Source organism: Podarcis cretensis (assembly GCF_951804945.1).
Source record: "Podarcis cretensis genome assembly, chromosome: 5".
Lineage (NCBI taxonomy): Eukaryota > Metazoa > Chordata > Lepidosauria > Squamata > Lacertidae > Podarcis > Podarcis cretensis.
Window position 1 is genome coordinate 38,393,628 of NC_137174.1, and position 25,641 is coordinate 38,419,268.

Consider the following 25,641-nt stretch of genomic DNA (forward strand, 5'->3'; position numbering starts at 1 on the left):
CATCATAAATTGAATAAGACCATTTGTTTATGTATCTTGAATGGTTTTTCTTATTCGTGCTTGTCTATATTCATTACTACTATTTGTGAATTGAGCTGATCATTCTTTAAATCCCTGTTCTCATTATTTTTAGAACATTATCTTCACCTCACTTATTTTATGATTTCTTGCATTAAGCTTGTTTTCATAACTACATTTCATCAACCCAGAATGCTGTGTTTTAGCTTTATTTTGCATAGCAGCAATGTTAGAGTCAGCTTACTGGAAATTAGAAACTCTAGTCTTGATTTTCCTTTTTCACTGCCAGAAAAAGTGAAGTAATTTAGAAAATTATTATTGATTAATAAGAACTGGGAGATAGACACTGGCAGGCAGCCCATTTGAAGTTGCCACCTGATGTCAAGTGAGTGACATCCACCCTGACTTAAACCACAGTTTCCTAAGTCAGGTATCGTAGGGAAACTATTTTAATTATCCCGAAAGTCTTATCTAAGGCCAAGGGTGGGAGGAGGAAGCGCTTGAGCTAACTGCTCATTTCTACTCCAACAAACCATGCTTTGTTGACTCAATAACACTATATCTGACGCTGGCCTGAACATGTCCATGAACTATGAGGATATACACTGCATTTGTTGTTAGGCACAACACTAATTGTATGATTAACATACCTGTATTTCTGCTGTACACAACCTTTATATTATGAATATCAGAATAGGATTTGCCTGTTATCTTATTAAGCAAAACCCAGCAAATTAGTGAAAATGTATAAAAAAGGGTCTAATTTATTCTGGAGGTGCCACGAGATGGAGGGAACCCTGATCCATATGTGGTGGTCATGTAAATATGCTGGAGAGTATTGGGAAATGATCCACACAGAATTAAATAAGATTCTAAAACTCGCGTTTCTCAAAAGGCCAGGGGCCTTTCTATTAGGGATAATAGGTGATGATATTCCAATTCCAAAAAAGGCACTCAGTATTTTTCTGTACACAACCGCTGCAGCTAGAACAGTATATGCGAAAAAACGGAAAGAAGAGGAGATGCCCACGATGGAAATTTGGCAAAACAGATTGATAGAATATATAGCATTAGTAACCATGACTGTGAAACTAAGGAATAAGGATGAGATAAAGATAAGAGTGGAGGTGTTTTGGAGATTATTTTAGAGGGTAAAATATACAATTTAATCTACAAGTAGGAGTTGACATATGAGCAGCAGATAACATCAAAACAGGAAGACTTGAAATGATAATGGTGAAATATCAGGATATGCAGTAGTTCAAGATTTCCCTACAATGTCACAGAGAGATGGATTGGGAAGTCTTAGGAAAAGAGATAAGTGAAGGATTTGTAGAAGCAATCCCTTGAGAACACAATTCTAGATTTCAATTCTCCTAACTCCAAGCTATTCAAGCTGAGCCACAAATGGTCTTGCTGAAATCATGAAAGCAGGAAATCCGATAAACATCTTGCACTCGATAGAAGTACCATCATGTGATAGAAATATAAATAGGATCTGCATGCACAATGCCCATCATTTGTTGTTATGAGAATAAAGTGAGGGGGTGCGGAGAACCATGTACTATATGCCACCTGAGCTCATTGGAGGAAATGAAGAGTATAAATGTAGTAGTAATATAAAACAATCCAGATGCTGTAATCTGTTTGAGGGATATGTGCAGTATCGCCTCTTGTGATTGCAGGGATTAACAGTTTTTACAGAACTGAGCACATTTACCCAGTCATGGCTCTTATTGTAACACATCCTTTTTATTTATGTACTGTAGGAAGCAAATTCACTTTGGAAACTAGACCAAACCAAGAAGGAATAGATGTAAGACAAGAGTTATTGAAGTTTCACTCCACTTATTATTCATCAAATTTAATGGCTGTTTGTGTTCTAGGACGAGGTAAGAATGCCAAACTTTTTGGGAGCTACTTTTAATATATAATCAATTTACAATGGATTAGCACTGGAACTTAACTCTGTGTGGGTGTGGGTGTGTAAAGAATGCAACCACTCTCCAAATCCTAAACCACAGGTCTACCTTAAATCTGTAGCATTTCTAATATCTACACTTATTAATTTGTAGGATGACTTAAAAAAAAATTATAGGAAGGGATGTATGTACTCTGCAGATTTGTAGTAGAAGAAAAAGATTGTGTGTCTGCTGCATAATTTGTCATTCTGAAAATGTCTGTTTTTATATAATGTATATGTTTCTAGCCCTAGTATTTTCTTATAGATGAATCTTAAAATATAAACATGCAGTGATGTTCCAGAACTCAGAACATGGAGGGCAGGCTTCAGTGACATGCATTTCCTAGCATGCTCCAATCTCCGTATCTTTCTTAGTCTCACTGCTTTCTGCCTCCCAGTCTAGACTCCATAGTTTTAATTCCTTAGGAAGATACTTACTGTACACATAATACATTGTGCTGCATCAACAGTACATAGACAGGTTTTATTCTGGGCACAGAATTTTTATATTGAAGAATGTGTAAAATGCATTCAGATTTTAGATACTGACTTTTCTTAAGACTGTGCTTATCAAGGCTTTCTCTAAAAGGAGCAATCAAGGATAACATCTGTGAAACTTTTGACCATGTGTAACTTTCTTTTCCTCCCAAATATATGCATACAGAATCTTTAGATGAGCTAACAAGTTTGGTAGTGAAGCTATTCTCTGAAGTAGAGAACAAAAACGTTCCATTACCAGAATTCCCTGAACATCCTTTCCAGGAAGAACATCTCAGGGTGGGTTTATTGCATTGTGACTTCTTTTAAAATAAGTTTTATGTTGTGTTTTTAAGCAAGACCAGAAAACTACTGTGATAAGTTGAGTAACGTCATGGCACATCAGAATTACTTGTACAGCAAGACAAATGTATGTTGGCTGGAAAAGGTGTGGGTGTAGGTGTAATCGGTCCCTTCCTGAAACTTCACTAATTGTTCTGCTAGAAAATGCAGTTGAGCAATATTAATTTTATGTTATGGCCTAAGCATGAAATGGGCATATGTGTAATGAACTGTGGGTGGTGGATTTGAGAAGAAAAGTAGCCTTGTAAAGGCAAAATACTGGGTTCAGTTTAAATCTGATTTATTTTGCTTTTTTGTTTGTTTCACAGCAACTTTACCAAGTGGTACCTATCAAAGACATTAGAAATCTTTACGTCACGTTTCCAATACCAGATCTTCAGAAGTACTATAAATCAAACCCTGGCCATTATCTTGGCCATCTTATTGGTCATGAAGGTCCAGGAAGTCTTCTATCAGAACTCAAAGCTAAAGGTAAGGTGTGCAGTGAGTTGACATTGAAACCTTGGGGCAATTGCTTCCCTACAGCTCAGCCCCTGAAAAGTAGGAGTGAAGTAAACAAAATCCAAGTTGCAGTTGTAATATTTCAAACAATCCCGCATTATATTACTGATGCTTTTTTTGTTTTTTCCTATCAATGGCTCAGTACTTCTTATATGAAAGATTATAAGGGATCTCATTTGTATGCAGTATATCCCCTCTCGCCAGTATTCCATCAACAGGATGACTGTTTGTGATGCTCAGGACATGTTTACCAATGTGTAGCATATGTCCCCCTTGCTCTCAAAATGCCCCGTTTGGGGGCCTGCACCAGCTTCAACTCCAGCTCCACCAGGAGTGGCAAGGGGGCACAGGCATATTGCCAACTGAGCTGGGGATGGGGACTTGGACTGACATAGCCTAGCTGCATTGGGAATCTGCTGAATTCTAAACTGCTCATTGCAGAAGATCTTTACAAAGGATTGCCCCCAATGCACTTAGATTTTGTCTGCATGCTATGTCTTTCTGTCATTTGGTTCTTTCATAGTATTTATTTAATTTCATAGATGTTAACCAAAGACATATACAGTGGTACCTCGGGTTACATATGCTTCAGGTTACAGACTCCGCTAACCCAGAAATAGTACCTCAGGTTAAGAACTTTGCTTCAGGATGTGAACAGAAATCGCACGGTGGCAGCATGGCGGCAGCGGGAGGTCCCATTAGCTAAAGTGGTACCTTAGGTTAAGAATGATTTCAGGTTAAGAACGGACCTCCGAAACGAGTTAAGTTCTTAACCTGAGGTACCACTGTACCTTCTAATTTTGTTTGTGTACATGAACAACATAACTAAGAAAAAATAAACTATTGTGTGTGAGTTTTAAATATATTCTATTTCACAGGCTGGGTAAATACCCTGGTTGGAGGACAAAAAGAAGGTGCTAGAGGTTTCATGTTTTTCATCATAAATGTTGACCTCACAGAAGAAGGACTTTGTAAGTGGATCCCTTCTTTTATTCTGTTGATCTAAGTGGGCTACTCTAAGTAGACTTTTTTTACATCTCCCAGAGTGAGAAATAATCTGATGGAAATCCATACTATAATAGCTAGGTCAGGGACAAATGAATTGGCTTCAAACTAACTTCCCCATCACATGCAAAAATGTAGAGATAAGAACAACCTCACTGCCAAACATTTGTAATTTTAAGATTGTAGGTGGGTTTTTTTAGAGGGTTGAACAAATGATCTATGTGCTCATTCTTAATTCTACAGATTTGAAAATTGTTTTCCTGCATCTGAATACTGCTAGTGTTCGCCCAAATATGAGGAAAGTTCTTAGCCCATCTAATTCTGTTGAAATTATCAGGAAGCTAGTTGGAGGATTCCTAATTGTATATAAAACTAAGCCAAATTATGGCTTGCCACAAGGAAGCAAATGTGGGTTCTCAGAGATAAGATAGTGGCTGTTTTCTTTTCCTCTAGTGCTACTCCTACTACATGGTTTGCCTTAGCATTACATCTGATCCTGGGCTTATGATTTATTTTGCTCAAAACAAGCCATGAGCTGGGGGCAAGGTTTGTTCTATGGTTTTGCCACTCGTAATTTGTGCAGGGGAAATAAAACATGAACCTGGATTCAGACATAAAGCTCAGCCATTATGTTTGGACATAATGCTAAGGTCACAGCAGCATATCAGCAGCAGGATCAGAGGAGGAGCAAAGTGGCCACAATCTTCTATCTTTGGTTGCTCACAATGAGCCATGGTTTGGTTTTGTGTTACGTGCAAATTGGGCCTCTGTTATGATCATAACTGATCAGCAAGTTTATCTCTCTGGAAATTATTTGTATATCTAAAGGTATCATGTCATGTTGTTTGCTTGATACTCTATATGCTTTTACATTAGTCAAATAGATGTGTGAATACTGCATACATTCGGTTTGTACAACTTTGTATTAGTTTAGCCTCTGTCAGACTGAGCTGCTAGTTTTAAGTATAAGGGCTGAACTGGAAGATTGATGGTCGGCAATGCAGTCCCAACCATATCTGTTCAGCAGTAAGTCCTGCTGAATTCAATGGGGCTTACTCTCAGTTAAGTGGGGATAGAATAGCAGCCCTAAATGGCTCACCCACTGGAGCAAATAGATGGGGGAAGGGCATCGGAGAAAAGGGTTTCAAACATCCCCGTCTTCAGAGTGCATGCATGGGGCTGCTGATTCGTTTTTTAAAAGCCTTGTACATGCACACAGGAGATTCTAATTGCAGATCTCTTGTGTCATGTCTAGTCTTGGCCCTAAGAAAACTAAAAATGTTCACCTTGTGTTTCCCTGAGAAATTGCTTATGCATGCAATATTTTATCTTTTTCTTGAAAGTACACGTGGAGGATATTATCTTGCACATGTTTCAGTATATACAAAAACTACGTACAGAAGGACCTCAAGAGTGGGTTTTCCAAGAATGTAAGGTATGATAATTGCAACATATTTGAGGTTTTCTTTCAAGTAGTTTTAGAGATTCACACCGGATCTTCTCTTATTTTAGATACCTTAATTAGAAATCGATTGCATCTGTTAAATTTTCTTGTTTTTAAAATTAATTTATGAACTTATGAACAAACACATGACCTACCTAAAATGATGCTATATTTAATAATCCATAACTTTATAAACATAAATTCATCTTATAGAAGATTAAAATTATTATAACTTCCATTTTCTTTAAATCTGCTTAGTTAAGTTCCTAATGTTCTTGAATGCAATCAATTAGTTTCTAATGCTTTTGAATGCAGTTTATTACATACATTGTTTACTTTGCCCTAAATGCTTTGTAATAACTTAAAGCGGTTTTCACTTATTCTCTTATGTTTGCCTGCATTCATTAGTGCATTTATTCAATTGATTGCTAACTTCAGAAAACAAATAAAATTTATGTCCAAGCTTCATTTCCCATTATCGTTTAAAAATACCATTCTTACCCATCGTTTACAATATGAAGAGTGGCATTGCAGAATAACTTAATTTTATTTCTTGTTTTAGGATTTAAATGCTGTAGCCTTCAGGTTTAAAGATAAGGAAAGACCCCGGGGTTATACATCAAAAGTTGCAGGGATTCTTCACGTAAGTTACGAAATTGGACTGAATTTAATGCTGAAATATTTCTCAACATTTCTGAAATGTGTCAAAAGTTGGGCATCAATGTCATTAGGTTGGGGTAAAGCACAAAAAAATTATGCATGTATAGTGATAAATTACTTTGTCCAAGATGAGTATTGCAGGCCAAAAGATGTTGATATGGCACACAATTACACTATAAAGTGGTAGTGACAGCTAATTGTCTCCTCACTTAATAACTCCATGGAAAGACTAGTTACCAAGTGTGGACTGGGACCCTGACTGGTGCTGGATATAGCTGAATAATTTGCACTGTTTCCTTCCAAGCATAACTGAACTGATTATCTGTATATTGATTAATCAGTATGACTTTTACAATGCACAAGCATGCTTACTGGTTAAATGATCTTTCCTGTACCAGGCATTCTTAGGGCCTGGTCCTAAACGTATGGTATTGTCTTATTTATCTGTAGACCTGTTAGGTTTTAGTGTCTTCACATCTAAAGAGCCTTGGTGACTTAGATCGAAGGCAGACTCACCAAAGGTTCCAGTTTGCAAAACAACCTTGGAGACATCTTTGCTTCTACACTCTTTTTTATTTCCAGAATGAATTCATAAGTACTGAATTCTTTGCTTTTTGCTGGGGGGGGGGGGGGGAGAGAGAGAAGATAGCTTTCTGTTAGAATTTCTGAAAGTAGGGGGTTTTTTAGATACTGCTACATGAACATGTTTATGTTGCTTCCATTCACTTTGAAAACATCCTCCAGAGGTCAGCATTTGCTTCTTTTTATCCCTTATAATATCAACAATTTAGTACAGGTAGCTTTTTTTTATTAGCTGTGTACCTAAATGACAGTGATTCTTTCTGTACTATGGGTGACATCAAACATTAGTCATAACTCTGAGAAGATCTATTGATTTCACTGAGTCTACTCCAAGTGTTACTTAGAGTGATAGCCAACTATCTTTGTAACTATATTTTATCACTTTAGTATTATGCATAATGTCTTCGGTTTAAACTAAAAATATCACATTTTTATTGTAGTACTATCCTATAGAAGAAGTTCTTGCTGCAGAATATTTACTTGAAGAATTTAGGCCTGATTTAATAGAAATGGTATTGGATAAATTAAGACCTGAAAATGTCCGGTAAGCTATATTGCCACATCCAATATTTTGTACAGATTGAGATGGAAATATTTTGCAGGTTAAAACTGCTAATGGATTGTAGATTGTACTTTTAAATCCAAAAGAACTTTACACGTGCAAAACTCCTTGAATGAAATATTTAAGTTTTCCTAATCTATACAAAGAAAAATATTTAGCATAGCATGGAAGGAGGGAAGAACACTGCATAATAATTTTAAGAACTGATAGAACCCTTTGTCATATTTACGTAACTAATGTGTAGTTCTTTTGAATTATCATACGATGTTGATAGACTTCATTGAAACTTCACACCCATGTCACTGACTCTTCTGGATGCTTTCACACTAGGGCTCAATTGAAACAATCCTCCAACCCATAGGGGAAGAAACGAAAGGAACAGCAGGCATGCTTTTCCCCTCTAGCGTGATGCTTTTCTTTCTGTTTTCTATTTATTGTAACTATAGTTTGCCACATTGGCAAACTGGTCAGTGCTTGCCCTTGAAATCAGAATCTGAAAATGAGATTCGAATTAGGTATCTGATTCTAGTTGTGGCAGGTTGAGGGGCATAGATGACACAAATTGATTATTTGGGAAACTATAAAGATGATAGTTGCTGCAGAATAGGGACTGAGAGGGAACTTGTGCTTGTAGGATTAACTGGACTGAGCCCAATGCTTCTACTTAAGGAAAACACACTCTTCTTTGTGCAGCTCTTCTTGAGAATCACAGTGGTTCATCATGGTTTTTACCTGTGATTGTATGCACACCCCAAGTTTGCACTTGGCCCACATACAGGGTCCATGTCAGCAGACACCCCTGACTGCTGCTTAATTCATAGTAATGTGTTGACTTGCTCTGTATTTGTCATATGATTTGTAAAACAAGATTGTTGCAGCGGAGTGGAAACACAGTTGTCCACTGGCAACAGAGAGGTTTTTATTAGTGGCAGGTAACCTCTTCCTGCTATTTTCAGTACGATAGACTTTCATACTTGGTGTACATAACTGACTTTTATTTTTTTTGCTGAAGCCATGGTTCTCTGCCAGTGTATGCTAGAAACACTGAGATAAGCAGTGTTCTCTCATTGCCAGTGACAGAATTGTTACCATAGTAACTAATTTCAAAGGGAAATAAAGCTTCCCTCATACTATTGTATTGTGCCTTGTAGTCATACATAGCGTGAAAGAAGGCTGAGTGGGGTGCTTCATTTACAGCACAGAATCTTCCATCTTGAGATATTATTTGGCAGCCAAGGACAAGGTTAAAATAAAAAATTGCTAGTTATTTCTGTCTCTGATTCAGCCCTATCCTTTGTTTTTAAGGTTATGTTTGTACTAAATATTCAGACTGATTAAGTGTTCCATATATCCAACTGTCCTATAGTCTTCTAATTAACTACGAGTTGGCTCTGAGGTGCTAGAACAGGATTGATAGTAAATGTTTTCTCTCGCATATAATTGGCCAGAGAGATGATAATTACTCTTGCTATTCTGCATTATTTCTCCTTAGTTACCCCCCCCAAGCATTTCTTTAAAATTCTAGACCATTTGAAGCCTGGAAAACTGTTAAAACTAATTGGAAACAGTTGTTAAAATGTTGCAGAGAGCATGATCACAAAAGTATGTTGTAGTTTTACCCATGGATGACATTTGCATGGTCTTTTCCTTTGCTTCAGATTTCTGTTTAGAAATGGTAGAAAATGAATTTAGGAGCACCTTGGGTGTGTTATATATGCTCTTAATTGCTGGGAATTTTTTTCAAATTTACTGTTAACGTCTTTTTTAAAATACTTGTCATGAGAGCTAGAAATCTTTTATTTTAGTGAATTTTTTAGTGAAATTTTGCATAGCTGCAAAAAGCAAACTGAGCTTAATATATTAAATCCTGTAAAATACATCCTCTTATACGCAAGTTCAGTGTATAATCTCTCTCTCTCTCTCTCTCTCTCTCTGTGTGTGTGTGCATATATATACACACACACACACACACACACACACACACATATATAATATGTTTTATGACAAGGGGTCGTTTAACATAGCCATTTTGATATGGAGAAATGTTGCTTTTTGTTTTACTGACAGGAGGATTACATGGAAAAATAGAATAGGACATATAGAATTTACAGTATTAATAACAGAATCTTTGAACTTAGTGACCAAGCAGAATTATTTGAATAGTATTTTGGGGGGCGGGGGAGGTAATATGCTTGCTTACTTACTATGTTTTGGTTTTATTTTTTAGGGTTGCAATAGTTTCTAAGTCTTTTGAAGGAAAAACTGATAGAACAGAAAAATGGTATGGAACCCAGTACAAGCAAGAGGCAATTTCTGATGAAGTCATTAAGGTGTGGTGAGAAAGTTGGTGGTAAACTGAATATGTAACCAGTATTTTCACACTTCTTACAATCAGGGTGGAGGAAGGGGGGCGGTGGGGGCAGTCCACCCCAGGTGTCGCCATTGAAGGGGGTGACAAAATGCTGGGCAGCACTCACTGCGGGGCCTGCAGCACACCCAAGGCAGGCGTCTCTCCTGGGAGTGATGCGGTGGCTTGAGTGCCCGCAGACTCCGCACTGCCCCAAATGGTCCGCCCGCCACCTTCCCCTCAGCTGTAGGGCGGCTGAGTGGGAGAAGGCAGGCAGACTCCTCGGAGGCCCCGCGGAGCGTCCTGCCCTGGGTCGCCCCACCCCTGTGGGTGGCTGGCCCGCCCCCACGGGCAGCTGGCCTCGCCCCTGGGCACAGGGCACGTGTGCTGCCCTAGGCGCCCGATCGGCTTGCTCCGCCACTGCTTACAATAAAGTTTATTTTGTGTTGTTTACAAAAGCAACTAATACTGTTGCTTGTATAAGTGTGTCACATTGGTGTCAGTTAATTTCAACTGGTGTTATGGGGGGAATTAGATTTCACTTCAAAATGTGAACCAAATCCTTGAACATCTCTTTGTGGTGCAGCCAATACTATACATGTTGGACCCTTAAAACACCCCCCCCAAAAAAAAAAATCCTGATTAATAAGCTTTAGCGAGAGAGAAACTATGTGCAGAGCACCTAGCTGAACATATAGCTATGATCACACACGCAGCTGTGTTTGGAGGATTTGTGTAATATTTTCACATATTGCTAAGAGTGAAAACCAGCTGCTCACATGGTGATACATATTGCAGAAAGCATTTCTTAGTAGTTCTACACAGTGGTTAGAGCATGCTCTCTAGCCCTCAGTCAGCGCTATGTTCTAAGTGTTTATGGAACATAGTTAAAAGCAAATTTAAATGGTATTATGTGAACTGCAAGGAATCATACAGATTAAATAATTTGAAACATTGGTAATAATTAATTTTGTCATGAATTTTGAAGAAGCATGATTCATCAGAGGTCAATAATCCTTCATAGAGCAGCACAATTTCAGCACAATTTTTTTTAACCCACCCACTGGATAATAACAAAACTATCCTCTTGTTTGCACATTGAATGTAGAAATGGCAAAATGCTGACCTCAATGGGAAATTCAAGCTGCCAATGAAGAATGAATTTATCCCTACTAACTTTGAAATTGTACCTTTAGAGAAGGATGCACCACAGTACCCTACTCTTATCAAGGTAAGCATATGTATTTAATAGTTGTGGGTGGAATTTCGGGAATATGTACCATTCTTTCCTGAATTGCTTTTGAAAGATTAAGGTCATTGAGTAGGCTGCTTAAAATATGAACAGTATTGTAAGAATAGATTGTAAAAATGAATGAAAATTGGATCTTTATTTTAAGAGGTGACTAGCTCCTATCCAGGGGACGCAGGTGGCGCTGTGGGTTAAAGCCTCAGCGCCTAGGACTTGCCGATCGAAAGGTTGGCGGTTCGAATCCCTGCGGCGGGGTGCGCTCCCGCTGCTCGGTCCCAGCGCCTGCCAACCTAGCAGTTCGAAGGCACCTCCGGGTGCAAGTAGATAAATAGGGACCGCTTACCAGCGGGAAGGTAAACGGCGTTTCCGTGTGCGGCTCTGGCTCGCCAGAGCAGCGATGTCACGCTGGCCACGTGACCTGGAAGTGTCTCCGGACAGCGCTGGCCCCTGGCCTCTTAAGTGAGATGGGCGCACAACCCCAGAGTCTGTCAAGACTGGCCCGTACAGGCAGGGGTACCTTTACCTTTACCTAGCTCCTATCCAGTTGGCTTTTTGGTGGAAGTGAGTTCAAATTGCGGAGTTAGGAGATGAACTCCTAATGGGCCATCCCAATATCAGGTAAGCCCAGACCCTGCCATAGCTGTCTCTTCTTTCCAGACTTACCTGGCAGTGGTGCAATCAAACGGCATATGGATTTAGTGTTCATACCGGCAAAAGTCCCACAGGGCTTAGAGGTCCTCCTTCCATCTCAGAAATGTTAGCATATAAGCATGTGTTTAGACAGCACAAGGGAACATCGTAGGGAATAGGTCTGCATCACTGTGTGCTTAATTGGGGTGGGGTTGAGAAATTTGGGCTCTGTTAAACCCTGTGGGACTGCACCCAAACTCAGATGGCCTGGCTCTGTATGTTTAAAGAATATAAACAGATTAAAATGATAAAAATACAGTTTGTAATTTAATAATAATAATAATAATAATTAATTAATAATAGAAAATGTATGTTTTCTTAAACTCAGGACACTGCTATGTGCAAGCTGTGGTTCAAGCAAGATGACAAATTTTTCCTACCCAAAGCTTGTCTCAACTTTGAATTTTTCAGGTATGCACGCATTCTTGTCTTTAAAATTTATCATTCTAAGCAGAGTCATTCAAGAAAACATTTTATCATTCTAGACATGCTTGGGGCTGCTACAGTGGAATAACTGAGATTGTCGGTTCCCACTTATTGCTGCAATCCAGCATTATGGATGTGCAACAGTGTGCACAGGTTTTGTGCTGGCTGAAAAGTATTGTCCACGTTCCAGAGGAGCAACCATGTTAATCTGTTGCCGCACAAGCAACAAAGTTTTTTTAGCATCTTAATTTGTTACTGTTAAAGTGCCACAAGAGTGTTTTAAACCTAATCCAAGAGCTGTTAATGACTCTCCTCCTTCACCACACTCCTACACCAAACATACCTCTGGTGATAGAGCTTCACAGCACAGAGAACATATGCACAGAAACATGCTTCCACACATGTATGGCTATATCCAAGCCATGGGTGTTTGTTTGTTTGTTTGTTTGATTGATTCATTCCTCAAAGGAAAGTAGCTTTCAGTCTATTCAGTGGAGCAGTCCCTCAGCTTTATGATCCCGATGAGTGCCTTGTTTGACCTGGACAAGTCCACTTTTATACAATTTTGGTACCATTCTACTATCCTTATTTAACCCCTAAAGTTATTTTTGTGTGTGCTAGGAGCATCTGAATTTGGAGGAAGGTTTTTTTAAAAGTAAGATTTGTCCAAGAAGTAGAATGTAGGACTGTTGTATTTGTCAGAAACTGGTATGATAGCAGGAATTAGTATTGTAGAGCCATAATTCCCTTACTGTACACATGCATTTTGTGTCCTACCATATTCTGTGGAAGAATCACTTCTTGAGCCTTTGCAGCACTTCAAGTTGCATCCTAAAAAAGCAAAAGTGGGAATTGTAGTCCAAAAACAGCTGGAGACCCAAGTTTGGGAAACCCTGCTCTAGCCTCCCACCATTGTTTTATCCCCTGCTGTCTCCGCGTGTTGGGGAATATCAATGAGGCCAGTGGATCCAGCTCCATGTACAGTCATATGGAGGGAAATAAATGAACAGGGCTTCATTCTCCTCTCCCTTCAAATGTCCAGAACAATTTTAGAACTGCACTTTAATGCTTTTGATTTTAAAAACATTCTTTAGCACACAAAATAATTCATCTTTGTTTTGGTCTGTCTCAGCTTGGGAGCTTTGAGAACAGTTACTATGCAACAAGTAATAAAATAAATATATTTAGCATTCCTGTGAACCCATAATCACCATTGCGGTTCTGCATAAACTACGCTTCAGGTCTTGCCTCCTTCCCACCAGACCTCTGGGCCAGATAATACTGTTGCATCTCTGCATTGGCTGTACTTGAATCATTAAATCATTTCCAGTGCAGTACAACTGATCACCCGCAGAGGTCTCCCTTTGTATCTAGTGATGATGAATTACTCAATTTGAAATTGGGATTTGCTAATATTGCTGATAATATTCCCCCCATCAGATAATAGCTCTCACATACCCCAATTTGGAAACTCTGTTGCACTCTTGATTCAATGTCACTGGATCTCAAGAGGGCCCAAGCACACCTTTCTAATCTGTGAGCCTCAACTCACCATCCCTATAGTATAAACTTACTTGTAATGTTAGCAACAACCAGGGTGCCTTTCTACAAAACCTCCGTTTTCTGTCGTGTCTGGAATGTGGTGTGTAGTTTTCCCAAAGCAGCTGAACGTTCAAACAGAAAATATATGTTCCAGAGCTGCTTATGAGCTAAATATGCTCATAAGCCTGATAATTTCTCAGTGTAATGCTGCTCAATTCATAAGGAAGGCTGAGCATTATGAGCTGGGGATATTTGTATAGACCAGTTAAAAACTTACTTTGGTGAAATTGCTTGGTTCTGAAGTCAAATTTCCTGTTAAAGTTGAAGCATACTTAACATTTTACAGCACTGAAAATGAAATTTAAGATAAAACCAAGTAAGTTATGTTTTTACACTTAATATAATTGCTAGCTAATTTCATGGTCCCATTTTGATTTTTGAGGAAGCATGTGAACTGCAGTACTGCTTAGTTTTGTAAGAGAGTTTATAGATAGAAACTTGGGTGGTTATGTATCTTGAAATGATAATTCCTATATTAAGTAAAATGTAGTCATCCCCCCCCCCAAACTTCTTTATCTTCTGATGAGTTTTGTATTGAAAAGGTTTTAAAATTGAGGTCTCAGCCTTTTCTGATTATGTTGTTTCTGCTTGTGATGGGTCTCTACAATAATAGCCTTGAGATAAGATGTATATGAAAATGCAACATTGTCCAGTGAGTTTTAACATATATTGAGGCCACATACATTTCTGGGAGCAAGTCTGATTGAGCCCAGTGAAACTTAACTTCTGAATAAATAGTGTTGGTTTGCGTGTCAGAAATCATCGTGCAAAGGGTCACTTGTTTCACATTATTAAAAGAACATTCTGATTTTTCTTCAAAAAGAGGTGCATGGTTTTAATTAAATGTTTTGTTCTTTGAATCATTATTCTGCCCCATAATTATTATTTTGCTTTAACATGCTGAATATTGTTGTACTTTTTATTTTACTTATGATAGAATTCTTCAGTAAGAAATGTTGCTTTGTGAACACTTTACTTGGGCGATGTTGATGATTTCATATTTTTAACTGCTATATGTATATATCCATAATAGATATTAGACCATACTGTACACAAATTACTTCTGCTCTTAATCTGGTTTGTCACTCTTAATATGTTGGTGCGAAGCAGTATTGTTGAAACATGACTTGAGTCTTTGAGTTGTCTTTACCTTTAGAAGTCTGTGCAGCGTACTCTTCCTCCTTGGGATATTGCAAAAATATATCAGGGTAGTGTTATGTGCTATTGCTAAATACAAAACTTTGATATTTTTGTGCCTAATATAGAAAATGCCAGTGGTTTGGTAGCAAACCTATCACTGCGCTATTTCCTGATTTTGTGAAACCAGCAGCTGTGTTCAGTGAGGTTTAATCCTGATGACAAGCAAGTTAAGTGTGAGACTGTCCTACTTGGCAAGCTTTTAGATTTATCCACTGTGGCGATTTTTAACTCATTGTATATTTTAAGTGTTTTACATATGTTTTGTACTTGTTTGTAAGCATTTGTCTTTGTAGCAAATTCAGAATAATGTGAGCTAAAAACGGTTTTGTGTAATCTTATGCAGTAGATTTAACATAGATGTAATACGTGTGTGTGTGTGTGTCTCAGTATGGAATTGTTTAATCAATCTTTCCCCCTTTAGCTGTGTGTTTGTGTTCACATACTGTCTTAATATTCTCATAACAGGAAGCAGGATTTTCTTTTTTACTGTGTCCTTGAGATCCAGTATGAAGGATCTAGCAGAACTGGGAAGTAATTGCAGCAGATATTTTACTTTCAACATTTTCTTCCAGCCCATTTGCTTACGTGGATCCCTTGCATTGTAACATGGCCTATTTGTACCTTGAGCTACTCAAAGACTCCCTCAACGAGTATGCATATGCAGCAGAGCTAGCTGGCTTGAACTATGATCTCCAAAATACCATCTATGGGATGTATGTAAGTACCAAATCAAGGAGAATCTTAAAAGCCTTAAATTTACTTCCACTAATCAGAAGGAAAAAAATTGATTTGCTGGAAGCAATTTTTCAATGGCTTTTCCAATTGAGAACCTGTTTTTTTCAGTTTCTTTTTCAACCTTGATTTCTAGCTATACTTTCTCATAATCTGAAAATTCTGGAGTCTTCAACATTTCCATTCGCATCCAGCAATTTCTGCACTTCATTTTACGTCATTCACCAGAATATTTGCAAGATTTTTTTTTTACTTAAAACTCAAATTTACAGTCCGAATTGGAGTTGAGATACTGCTCCATTCCACTAGAGTTCCGAATGAGAAATCAAATTCCCAGTGTTTCATTCCCAAGAATATTAGTTATGAGGCTGCATATACATACTCTTCAGTCATGTTTCTTCATCCATTACCGTGTCGCTCCTTGAAGTATCAAAGCATCCTTTTGTTTTGTTTTTCTTTTTTGTTAGTCGCTACCTTTATGCTGATCCTCTCCATTGCAACATGACATACCTGTTAATCAGGTTATTGAAGGATGATTTAAAAGAGTATACATATGCAGCACGCCTCTCAGGTTTGGTCTATGCCATTGCATCAGGAATGAATGCAATACTTGTAAGTAAGATGGGGGGGGGGTGAACAAGCAAAAATTAGATGGCGTGAGAGTTGAGTGCTGCTTGAAAAAATGGCTACTGGTTTTGTCCTCCTTTGCATCCCTATCATAAGGGCGTGAGACTTGTGCAGTTTTATAACCATTTATTGAATGGTTTGGCCATGATTGGAATGGTTTTTTTATGACTGAGAAGTGTGCTGATGCATTACTGATCTGCATTTCTTACTCATTTGTATAGTCTAGTAACCTTGAAAGAGTTGCTATGTTTTTAGTTAAACATGGAGTTCTGCTGGCTTTCAGTCATTTAGATCCTAATATATACTTAAAAAATAAAAAACCCCAGCCACCACCAAAGTACTGCAGGGCATCTTGAAGACTAATAGATTTATTGCAGCATGAGCTTTTGTGTGCCAGAACCACCTTCATCAGACATGCAATTTACTAAATATTACTAACTGCATTATTGGTATGAGAAGACTGCATTTCAGGATCAAGATGACTTGTGAAACAGGGTCCTTATATAACAAACGAGTACATTAAAAAGTGATCTCTAGTACATGACTATTCCTTCCCTAAACTTTCCCAAAACATTGCACTTACTTTTAAGACCCCAGTAATCTCTGCATAGGTCATATATTTTCTTTATCTGATGAAACATGGGGCTGCTAAAAAGCATGCTTTTTAATGTACTGGTTTCAGTGCTAAAATTGGCTGGGGGAAAACAGCACAGTTTTATAGTATTTTTGCTTATTTACATGTGTAGCTTGCCATTTTTTCCATCATGGAACTCGGTGTGGTTTACAAAGTGTTGTTCAGCAGTCTCTCATCTGATCAGACCTATTTAGCATCAGCAAGGTTGCCAAGGTGTTATGTTTTCAGACTGCAACCTGGGATCTAGTCAATATGAGTCAAGTCCATTCTAATTTCTTTCATCATGTAGCACAGGGGTTGGGGAGCCCTTTTGACTTCATAGGCCAGATCCTTATTAGGATCTGCCTCAATGGCTTAGTTTGCAAGGTTGGCAGAGCCTCCCACATACCAGTCACCAGACATCACAAATGACAGGTGAGTAGGTGCATCTTGTAGGCAGCAAGGTGTTGCTAAAACAAAGGTTTTATCCTTTATATGCGCAAGGAGCTTTGCAGATGCTGCTAGTCATCAGTACCTGCAAATCCTCTTTTTTCTTCTTCTCCTGTCCCTCTAGCTCCCTATACACCTTCAGAGTAAGCTCCAGAAGGGTGGAGAAGCCTGTGCAGCATGTTTGGGGGGAGGGCAGGAAAGGGAGAGGAAACTGAAGTCACATTGCACAAGCAGCACCCAGTTGGCACTGCGTTCGATAAAGCCTTGTGTGTATGGTGGTCAACCGAGTTATGCAATGATTTTATGAACCTGTCATCTTGATGTCTTAAACATTTGTAAGTCCCTACTTCTTAAAAATCAGTATATAATGGACTCTTCTGCTTTATTAACTGTGGAACAGAAGTTTTTCTTTCCTATATTCTTTTCTAGATTTGGGTTCCTAGGATACTTTTATTCTTCATTTGGAAGAAGAATGATAAACTACTCTTTTCATTCCAATTAGCATATTGCTTTTCTGATTTTAATCCTGGGAAAGAGCAACAACATTTCATTCCATTTTCTATTACCTGATGTTTGAAGCATTGCTTTGCAGCATGGAACAATATTTGTTTTCCACTATAATTTTGCTTTGTAATTGTAATAGATGTTAAGCCCTGGGAAAAAAGTAAAGCAGTAATACTATCACACATAGACTTCCATGTAGTAAAGGGCAAACCTTAGTATTTCCGGTGAAATAACGGAGAATGCTTCCCAGTGTTAAGAAGTTGCTGTTTGCTGCTTTGATGGACAATCTAGAATTCTAGAAAACAGAATATTTCAAACACATAACAGCTTATATATCCTTTTCCTATAGCTTTCCGTAAAAGGTTACAATGACAAGCAGCATATCCTGCTCAAGAAGATTGTTGAGAAAATGGCTACCTTTGAGATTGATGAAAAAAGATTTGAAATTATCAAGGAGGCGGTAAGCCATCTTGAACTTGACTTTGATCCTTATAAATCAGAATATCAAGCAGCCCATGCTATCAAGCAGGGGAAGACCCCATACATGTAATATTTTATTCCTTGAAGGCAGGAGGGGGTGTACAGGAGCCTAAAAGTTCAAACAAGTTATGAACAATGTGTAGGGAATGTACATATGCCTGCAGAAAGGTATAAGACTGCTGGGGGCAATGATTGGACACACTTGGACTGTCGTCATTTGCACACTTGCCTGAGAGTAAGCTCCATTTGAAAATAATGTGGCTTCAGAGTAGTCATCCATAAGATTTAAGTCAATTAAATTTAGTGAGGGCTTTTTCAACTATGACTCTGTCTTTCTGTAGTTCTCTTCCTCTAGCCAGCACATATATACTATTTCCCATCCCTTAGTGCTGGTTCAGAGATTAGGAACAGACCACAGGATCCCATGCTTCTTCTCCTCCACCTGCCAGCTGCTCATCAATTACAGGCAAATTCCTGGTGTGTTTTACTGGCCCCAGTATTGGTTGACGAATGCTACTCAGGGTAACCTTTTAATCATGGATGAATAATGATTTGCCATCCAGCTTCAAACTATGATATGAGATCTCAGTTAAGAGGGAGCCCTGCCCATCTTGAAGGGCATTTATTTCTTTTATCTGACCATATAATTTGAATATAGAATATCAAAAAATCATGCAATGTTCATCGCAAAACTTCATTTCTTAACCATTATTTTAATTTAACCTTGTTAGTACATGCGATCACTTAATAATTTCCGAGCTGAACAACCACACCAGCATGCCATGTATTACCTCCGACTACTGATGACAGAAGTTGCCTGGACCAAAGATGAATTAAAAGAAGCTTTAGACGGTGAGCTGCTGCCAGTTTATATATTTTGCCCATTTTAATTACATCTTTTCTATCCAATGTGTACTTGTTTTGTTTTTATAATTGTTGTTTATTAGTCAAGCATTTTTTTATCTCAACTGAACTTTGAGCAAAGTATTTTAATTTCATCCCAGTCTTAAATAGTATATGCATTCATACAACTGTTCTATGGAGGGTATGGAGATTTTTAGTAATTTAGATTGACTTAGTGGTGGTGAGAAAACCTTTTAAAACCTTATTGTCATGTTCTAGGTTTTTAAGATCTAAATTTAGAATTTAAATAATCCTTAATGATAACCAAAACCACATTTGTTACAGAGGGAATATTAAAATAACAAAGCTTTAAGCATTTAAAATAAGTCCATTGTGAAGAAGCTTAGCATAATCATCAAAATATCTCTCTCTAAAATATATCTAGTTTAAAATTATCCACCAGCAATAACTAGTCAATCCAAGAAGATCGTAAGCTTCCAAAAGTATGCTCAGATGTGAAGTTTGAAGTCCCTCACAGAAAAGTCCCACAGTTTTGGTGCAGACAGATTTCAAGAGCTTAATCCCCCTAACCGGGGCTTCATTTAGTTCCAACAATCTGCCCTTAAAGGGTGCCTTTTAAATTCTGGGATCTGGACAGCATAAAAACACTTTAAGAAATTAATTCCATATTCCTTTGGAAGAAGTGGTTATGCAGTATGACCCATGGATATATAATTTGCCTCTTATTTTTTACAGTTGCAGTTGTGCAGTTCTAAAATTCTGTTTGATAGTCCTAGGAGAGGGGTTGTCAATATTGTGCGCCCCCCCCCATGTTTGACTCTTAACTCCCATTAGCCCCAGCCAATATAGTCAGTGTTCAGGAATGATGTGAATTGTAGTGCAAAACACCTAGAGGTCAGTATATTGAATATTCCTGTTTTCAGATGAGATTTCCAAATACTTTTCAGAACCCCAGCATGCTGAATGCCATTCCTTTCTTCCACTCTCAAATCCTGTTTCTCTGTTACCTTTTAAAAGTCCAGAGATGCAGCTGTTCTAGCTCATCAATTTTCTTTGAGTCTAGGGAAAATCAGAACATTGGAGAAAGGTACAGGCACTGCCACTCAACTGCTCACCAAGCATAGTTGGTGCTTTTCCAGGTTGGCAAGCTGAACCTCCGTCATATTAAGTCTGTGAACTCTGTAAACACTCAGTCCCTTTCAAGACAAAGGCAAGCACAGTAATATTTGTTTTATACTCTCAGCCAGACTTGTACAATTTGCTCCACTTTGTTCAGGAACATTGCATGGGGCAGGGCAGGATATAGGTCTCGGGAAGAAAGCAGCAGATATTTAATTCACTCCAGTTTGCAGCCACATAGCTCACTCAGGGCTCACGCTGCTCCACTTAGAAGCCCATGTCTGTTATCAGACAAAAGAACTGGGCCAACACAAACTCATGAGTGATTCTAATGACAGCAACAGAGAATGAAGCAAAGGGGAAATCACTATCCAATCCAGCCTAGTCCCCATACCCATCTTCAGGGCCAGATGTAGACTAAATGGTCTTATGGATGAAATCAAACATCCTTCTAGTTTAGTGTTCTGTTTGCAGCAGTGGCCGTCTATATGCCATTGGAGATGCTCACAAGCAGGACATGAAGACAAGAGCCCTCCTCTGCTGTCCCCCTCTGTTGTCCTTGCAGTAATGGGACAACTTCATTGCATGCGGCACTGTCTTTAAGCGACACTGAAACATCAGCACTGTCTAGTCAATATAATCTCAGTTGAGAGGGGGTTCCATAAGTGGAAGTCCATCACTGAGAAGGCCCTGCTCCACTTCACCACCCATGGGCCTCGCCCTCCAGCAGCACCCAAGCAGGACTTCCTCCACAGGTCTTGGAGCATAGACTGGGCTGGGAGTTATCAGGGGAGGCGCTCCTTTAAATACTTGGATCCCAGGTTGAAGAGGTTTCGTACACCAGTACTAATACCTTGAACTGGGCTAGGCAGATAACCATCAATCAGTGCAGAATTTGTTGCAATATGATCGCTTCTTACCTCCCTGTGTAACAGCCAGCATAATCATTCTGCAGTAGCTGCAGCCTCAAGAACAACCCCAAATACAGCATTCCTATGTTCTCTACCTTACCATCAGTTATATCAGAGATCTTATTTACACAGCATCTATTTACTAGTGATCCATATGCCTGGCTGTAGACAGGCAGGAGGAAGAAATTTCTTTCCAACATTCTCTCCCCACCCCCTGACCCCTATGTAAGTTTCCCATCTTTCCCTTTGTACACTTCTACAAGGGAGTGGAGGTGTGAAATCTAGGTTATGCTGATTGTTTAGTTTCTAAGGTTGATTGCCACAATCCACTCTGGTGGCACTTAAACTTGTATTCACCATTTACATTCATCTACACTCACATGTGTTTCAGTGGGTGTTTGGATGTGCCTGTAGCTAAAGGCATTAATCCTACCATACATATCTATGAAAAGTTTAATTAATTTCAAAATAACCACCAATCTCTGAAACTGCCATTCAGAAATAATTGCTGTCAAGATGATGGGGAATGATAAACTACATGTTCTTTTATGTAGTTAACAGCTTAAGCTTTATCTTCAGCCACCACCTGAATGACTGTTACTATTTTTGAGGCTGGATGTCTGTTTAGCTTAACTGCAGTGCAGCATAGTCTGTCTGTCTGCCTTTCTCTTTTCTTTTCTGTGTTGGAATCTGGGTCAAATAACATGTGAATTCTAAGCAAGGCAAACTACGCAGTGAGCACTGCAATTTTGTCCTGGAAACTTTCCCAAACCTGAATATTTGTGAAGAAAACTCCCACTGACTTTTGTTGATTATTATAATTTTATTTGCATCTTCTAAGACATGGCATTTTAGGATGATATAGGCCTTGTTTTTTGAAATGGAAAATGTGATTGATTTTAAACGTCTAAATATCTATTGTAGATGTCACCCTTCCCCGTCTCAAGGCCTTTATTTCTCAGCTGTTGTCACGGTTACACATTGAAGCACTTCTCCACGGCAATATAACAAAACAGGTTGGTTTGATACATTTTTCACCAGAAGCAGATTTATACTGATAATTGTACGTAAAATCAAGGGTTTAGTTAAGTTTCTCTATCTTTTGATCCATGCTTGCTTTTTAAATCTTCATAAGCTTTTCTGTCAGTGAGTCTCTCTTACAGGTTTGCTTGTCCAATATTGTTCTGTGGGTGTCTTTAACTAAAGAAAAGAGTATAAAATAACACAGAAAGGCTATTACATCTATTTGAAATGAAATCTGCACAATGCTGTATCCCAGACTTAGGTTTCTGTTTCTTCTTGCATATCTTGGGGACAGTACAGGTGCACAATCATATCTGTGATGTCTCTTTAAGCTTACTTTTCACATTCAAGATTGAACTGTCTGGCTGTGTGATGCTTCCTTTTTGTCCCAGATAAGTAACTGACCCTGTTAAGTGATTTCTTAAAATCAAGCAAAACTACTTGAATGTTCAAGGGACTTTCATTCCAACATGTATTGGAATGAGCTTTCAGGCAGTTTATACTTCATGGTATCTGTGCAGTCTGCTTCAGTGATGAAATAAGGCTGTAAAATTGAATGCTAGATCCACACACTTAAGTTCTCAAACAGGCATATAATTTGAACCAAGAGCATGTATTTAAAATAGCTGAGAATGAAGTCAGTGGCTAATGTTAAATGGCAGTCTGTGAGCTGGAAATAATAGACATTGTGACTTTAATGTTATAGTATAAGATTGCCTGGTACAGCTTTGTGAAATGTTTGAATATTATCTTAGCAAAGGAATTTAATGCAGCGATGTTAATGGTACTTTTGATGAAATTATAGAGCTAGTTTGCTTCCATACCCACCTGTAAAATGAGACTAGGGTCTTACATATTTGCGCTAAGTATGACAGGTCTGTATTGCGTATGTTGGTTGGATAAAATAAGTAAGAGGAAGGTACCAACAGCCATGTTTGTAGAAAAAACTTTAAGGTACTGTATCTGTAGAAACTGTGTATATTTTACCGTATTTTTTGCACCATAACACTCACTTTTTTCCTCCTAGAAAGTAAGGGGAAATGTCTGTGCGTGTTATGGAGCGAATGCCTGCGGGTGGTGGTGGGGATCTGCAGTCGTGAGCAGAGGATCCATGATTCCCCTTCCTTCCCTCCCCTATGGTTACAAAGCATGGATCCACATGGATCCTCAGGATTTTTGCATTGGGCTACTCCAAACTCACTGTCAGATCACATGCCTGTGGCCACAGCATGAACCACAAAAATCATATATCCACTATTTCGTTTAGAATATTTTTTTTCTGGTTTTCCTCCTCTAAAAACTACATGCGTGTTATGGTCTGGTGCGTGTTATAGAGCGAAAAATACGGGTATGTTAAGAGGCAACAGTGAATGAACATGTCCAGCTCACTTATTTCTGAGCACCTTAAAATAACCCTTAATGCCATAGTAATGGTAAAATAATTTGACTTAAGGCAAACCAAAAGGGCAAGGTTTCAAAGTACTCCCGCATGAGCCATTAAGGACTAGTAAAAACTATTTGAGTCTCCCCAGATAGTGAACTGCACAGTGAACAATGACATCTACCATACCTGGATATTTGGTTTCATGGAAGAGGAAGTGGCTTTCCTTGACGTTATTTGTTTAATCAAACCACACCCTGGTTTAGCATTTTTAAATGTTGTCTTTTCTATGCAAGGTTACTTTCTGTGATGTTAGAATCCAAAAGGTTTTGGCTTACTGAATTTGAATTTTAAAGCACATTTTAAATGAGATTTTATTGAGTTCAGATCAGTTGACCCAGCCTTGTAGTTTTCATTTTGAAGTTGCATATCTGAATATGACTGTAGCTTTCAAAAAGGCTTTGGAGTTTTGTATCTCTATAAGCACAGTTGGCTTTTAACAGCCTTTATTATTTTGGATTTAATTTCAATGCATCTTGATGAGTTTGTTTCCCTAGAGTGACTTCAGGCTTTTTTGTACCTTTGTTACTCATTATCGTAAGGTTTTCTTTGGTACTTTAATGCATAGTGATTTTGATATCGACTCCAGAAAGTAAGACTCCTCTCTGGAGATGGTCAAAGGGTTTTATAACATTGGCTTATCAAAGGCATTTTTGCTGTTTGTGCAGCTGAATTGTTTTAGCCCCATGATGCAGACACGTCTCTCATAGTTACAGGCTTAAGAGGACCATGGACTTGGACCTTAATCAATGCATAAAGTAGGAAATGAAGGGGGAACTAAGGAATTGTGTGGTTTCACTAAACTTTCAGAAACCAAATGCAGAAGAGTAGGAGACAAGAGTAATATGGGGCCCTTTGACCCATGATACAGCAGATACTGGCTGTCGACATCAAAGTAGCAATGAGTTGACATATTTTCTGTAAATGAAGAGGGGTGGCAGGGAGGAAAAAACAATTCAGTCTTGTGTGCTAAGATGTAGGACACAGGCATTGCATATAAAATGTGTATTTATTTATTTTTTAAAAAAGTTGGTCTTGTTTTCTAAAAGTATTTAAAACATAATGTAGAAACAGAGATTCAGCCTTTCAGTTTTGTGTGCTTCATAGCTGTCACATGTACTAACTCGGCTTTGCATTCCTAATGCTTGCATCTGCTGCAATTAGTCATCTCCTTTTCCTTTCTAATTTCGCCATTTTCCGTAATACCTGTTATCCTTCTGTGCTACCACATGGACAATTGCCAGGAGATGAATAAAATCTCTGATGAATTTCTTCTCTTCCAGGCTGCATTAGGAATTATGCAAATGATTGAAGACACTCTCATTGAGCATGCTCATACAAAACCTCTGCTTCCGAGTCAGCTTGTAAGGTATAGAGAAGTACAGCTGCCTGACAGTAAGTTGTCCATTTGGACATAAGCTATAAAACATATAAAGCTGAGGTTCATGGCGCTTACATTTGTAATAAGTCAGAATGAAATACAGTGGTGCCCCGCAAGACGAATGCCTCGCAAGACGAAAAACCCGCTAGACGAAAGGGTTTTCCGTTTTTCGAGGCGCTTCGCAAGACAAATTTCTTTATGGGCTTGCTTCGCAAGACGAAAACGTCTTGCGAGTCTTGCGATTTTTTTTGCTCCCCCCCTTTTTCTAAGCCGCTAATTGCCGCTAATAGCGCTAATCCGCTAAGCCGCTAATAGGGTTGCTTCGCAAGACGAAAAAACCGCAAGACGAAGAGACTCGCGGAACGGATTCTTTTCGTCTTGCGAGGCACCACTGTACCTTGATTTGT

At 38.6% G+C, this 25,641-nt stretch overlaps 1 protein-coding gene across 7 annotated transcripts in view; it reads left to right on the forward strand.

Annotated features, from left to right (window-relative positions):
• The window catches only part of IDE (insulin degrading enzyme), a 55,476-nt gene that overhangs the window by 18,818 nt on the left and 11,017 nt on the right, over positions 1-25,641 (forward strand). For 6 of the 7 annotated variants that reach the window (XM_079978593.1, XM_079978595.1, XM_079978596.1 and 3 more), the window contains exons 5-19: positions 1,788-1,910; positions 2,646-2,758; positions 3,130-3,292; positions 4,201-4,293; positions 5,671-5,762; positions 6,334-6,414; positions 7,454-7,557; positions 9,803-9,905; positions 11,031-11,153; positions 12,190-12,272; positions 15,662-15,806; positions 18,365-18,475; positions 19,227-19,347; positions 22,314-22,405; positions 25,137-25,248. In XM_079978593.1, the coding sequence (XP_079834719.1) occupies positions 1,788-1,910; positions 2,646-2,758; positions 3,130-3,292; positions 4,201-4,293; positions 5,671-5,762; positions 6,334-6,414; positions 7,454-7,557; positions 9,803-9,905; positions 11,031-11,153; positions 12,190-12,272; positions 15,662-15,806; positions 18,365-18,475; positions 19,227-19,347; positions 22,314-22,405; positions 25,137-25,248 (1,659 nt within the window). Of the gene's footprint in view, positions 1-1,787; positions 1,911-2,645; positions 2,759-3,129; positions 3,293-4,200; positions 4,294-5,670; positions 5,763-6,333; positions 6,415-7,453; positions 7,558-9,802; positions 9,906-11,030; positions 11,154-12,189; positions 12,273-15,661; positions 15,807-16,288; positions 16,434-18,364; positions 18,476-19,226; positions 19,348-22,313; positions 22,406-25,136; positions 25,249-25,641 lie in introns of all 7 variants that reach the window. The other variant, XM_079978591.1, reaches the window with a different exon arrangement.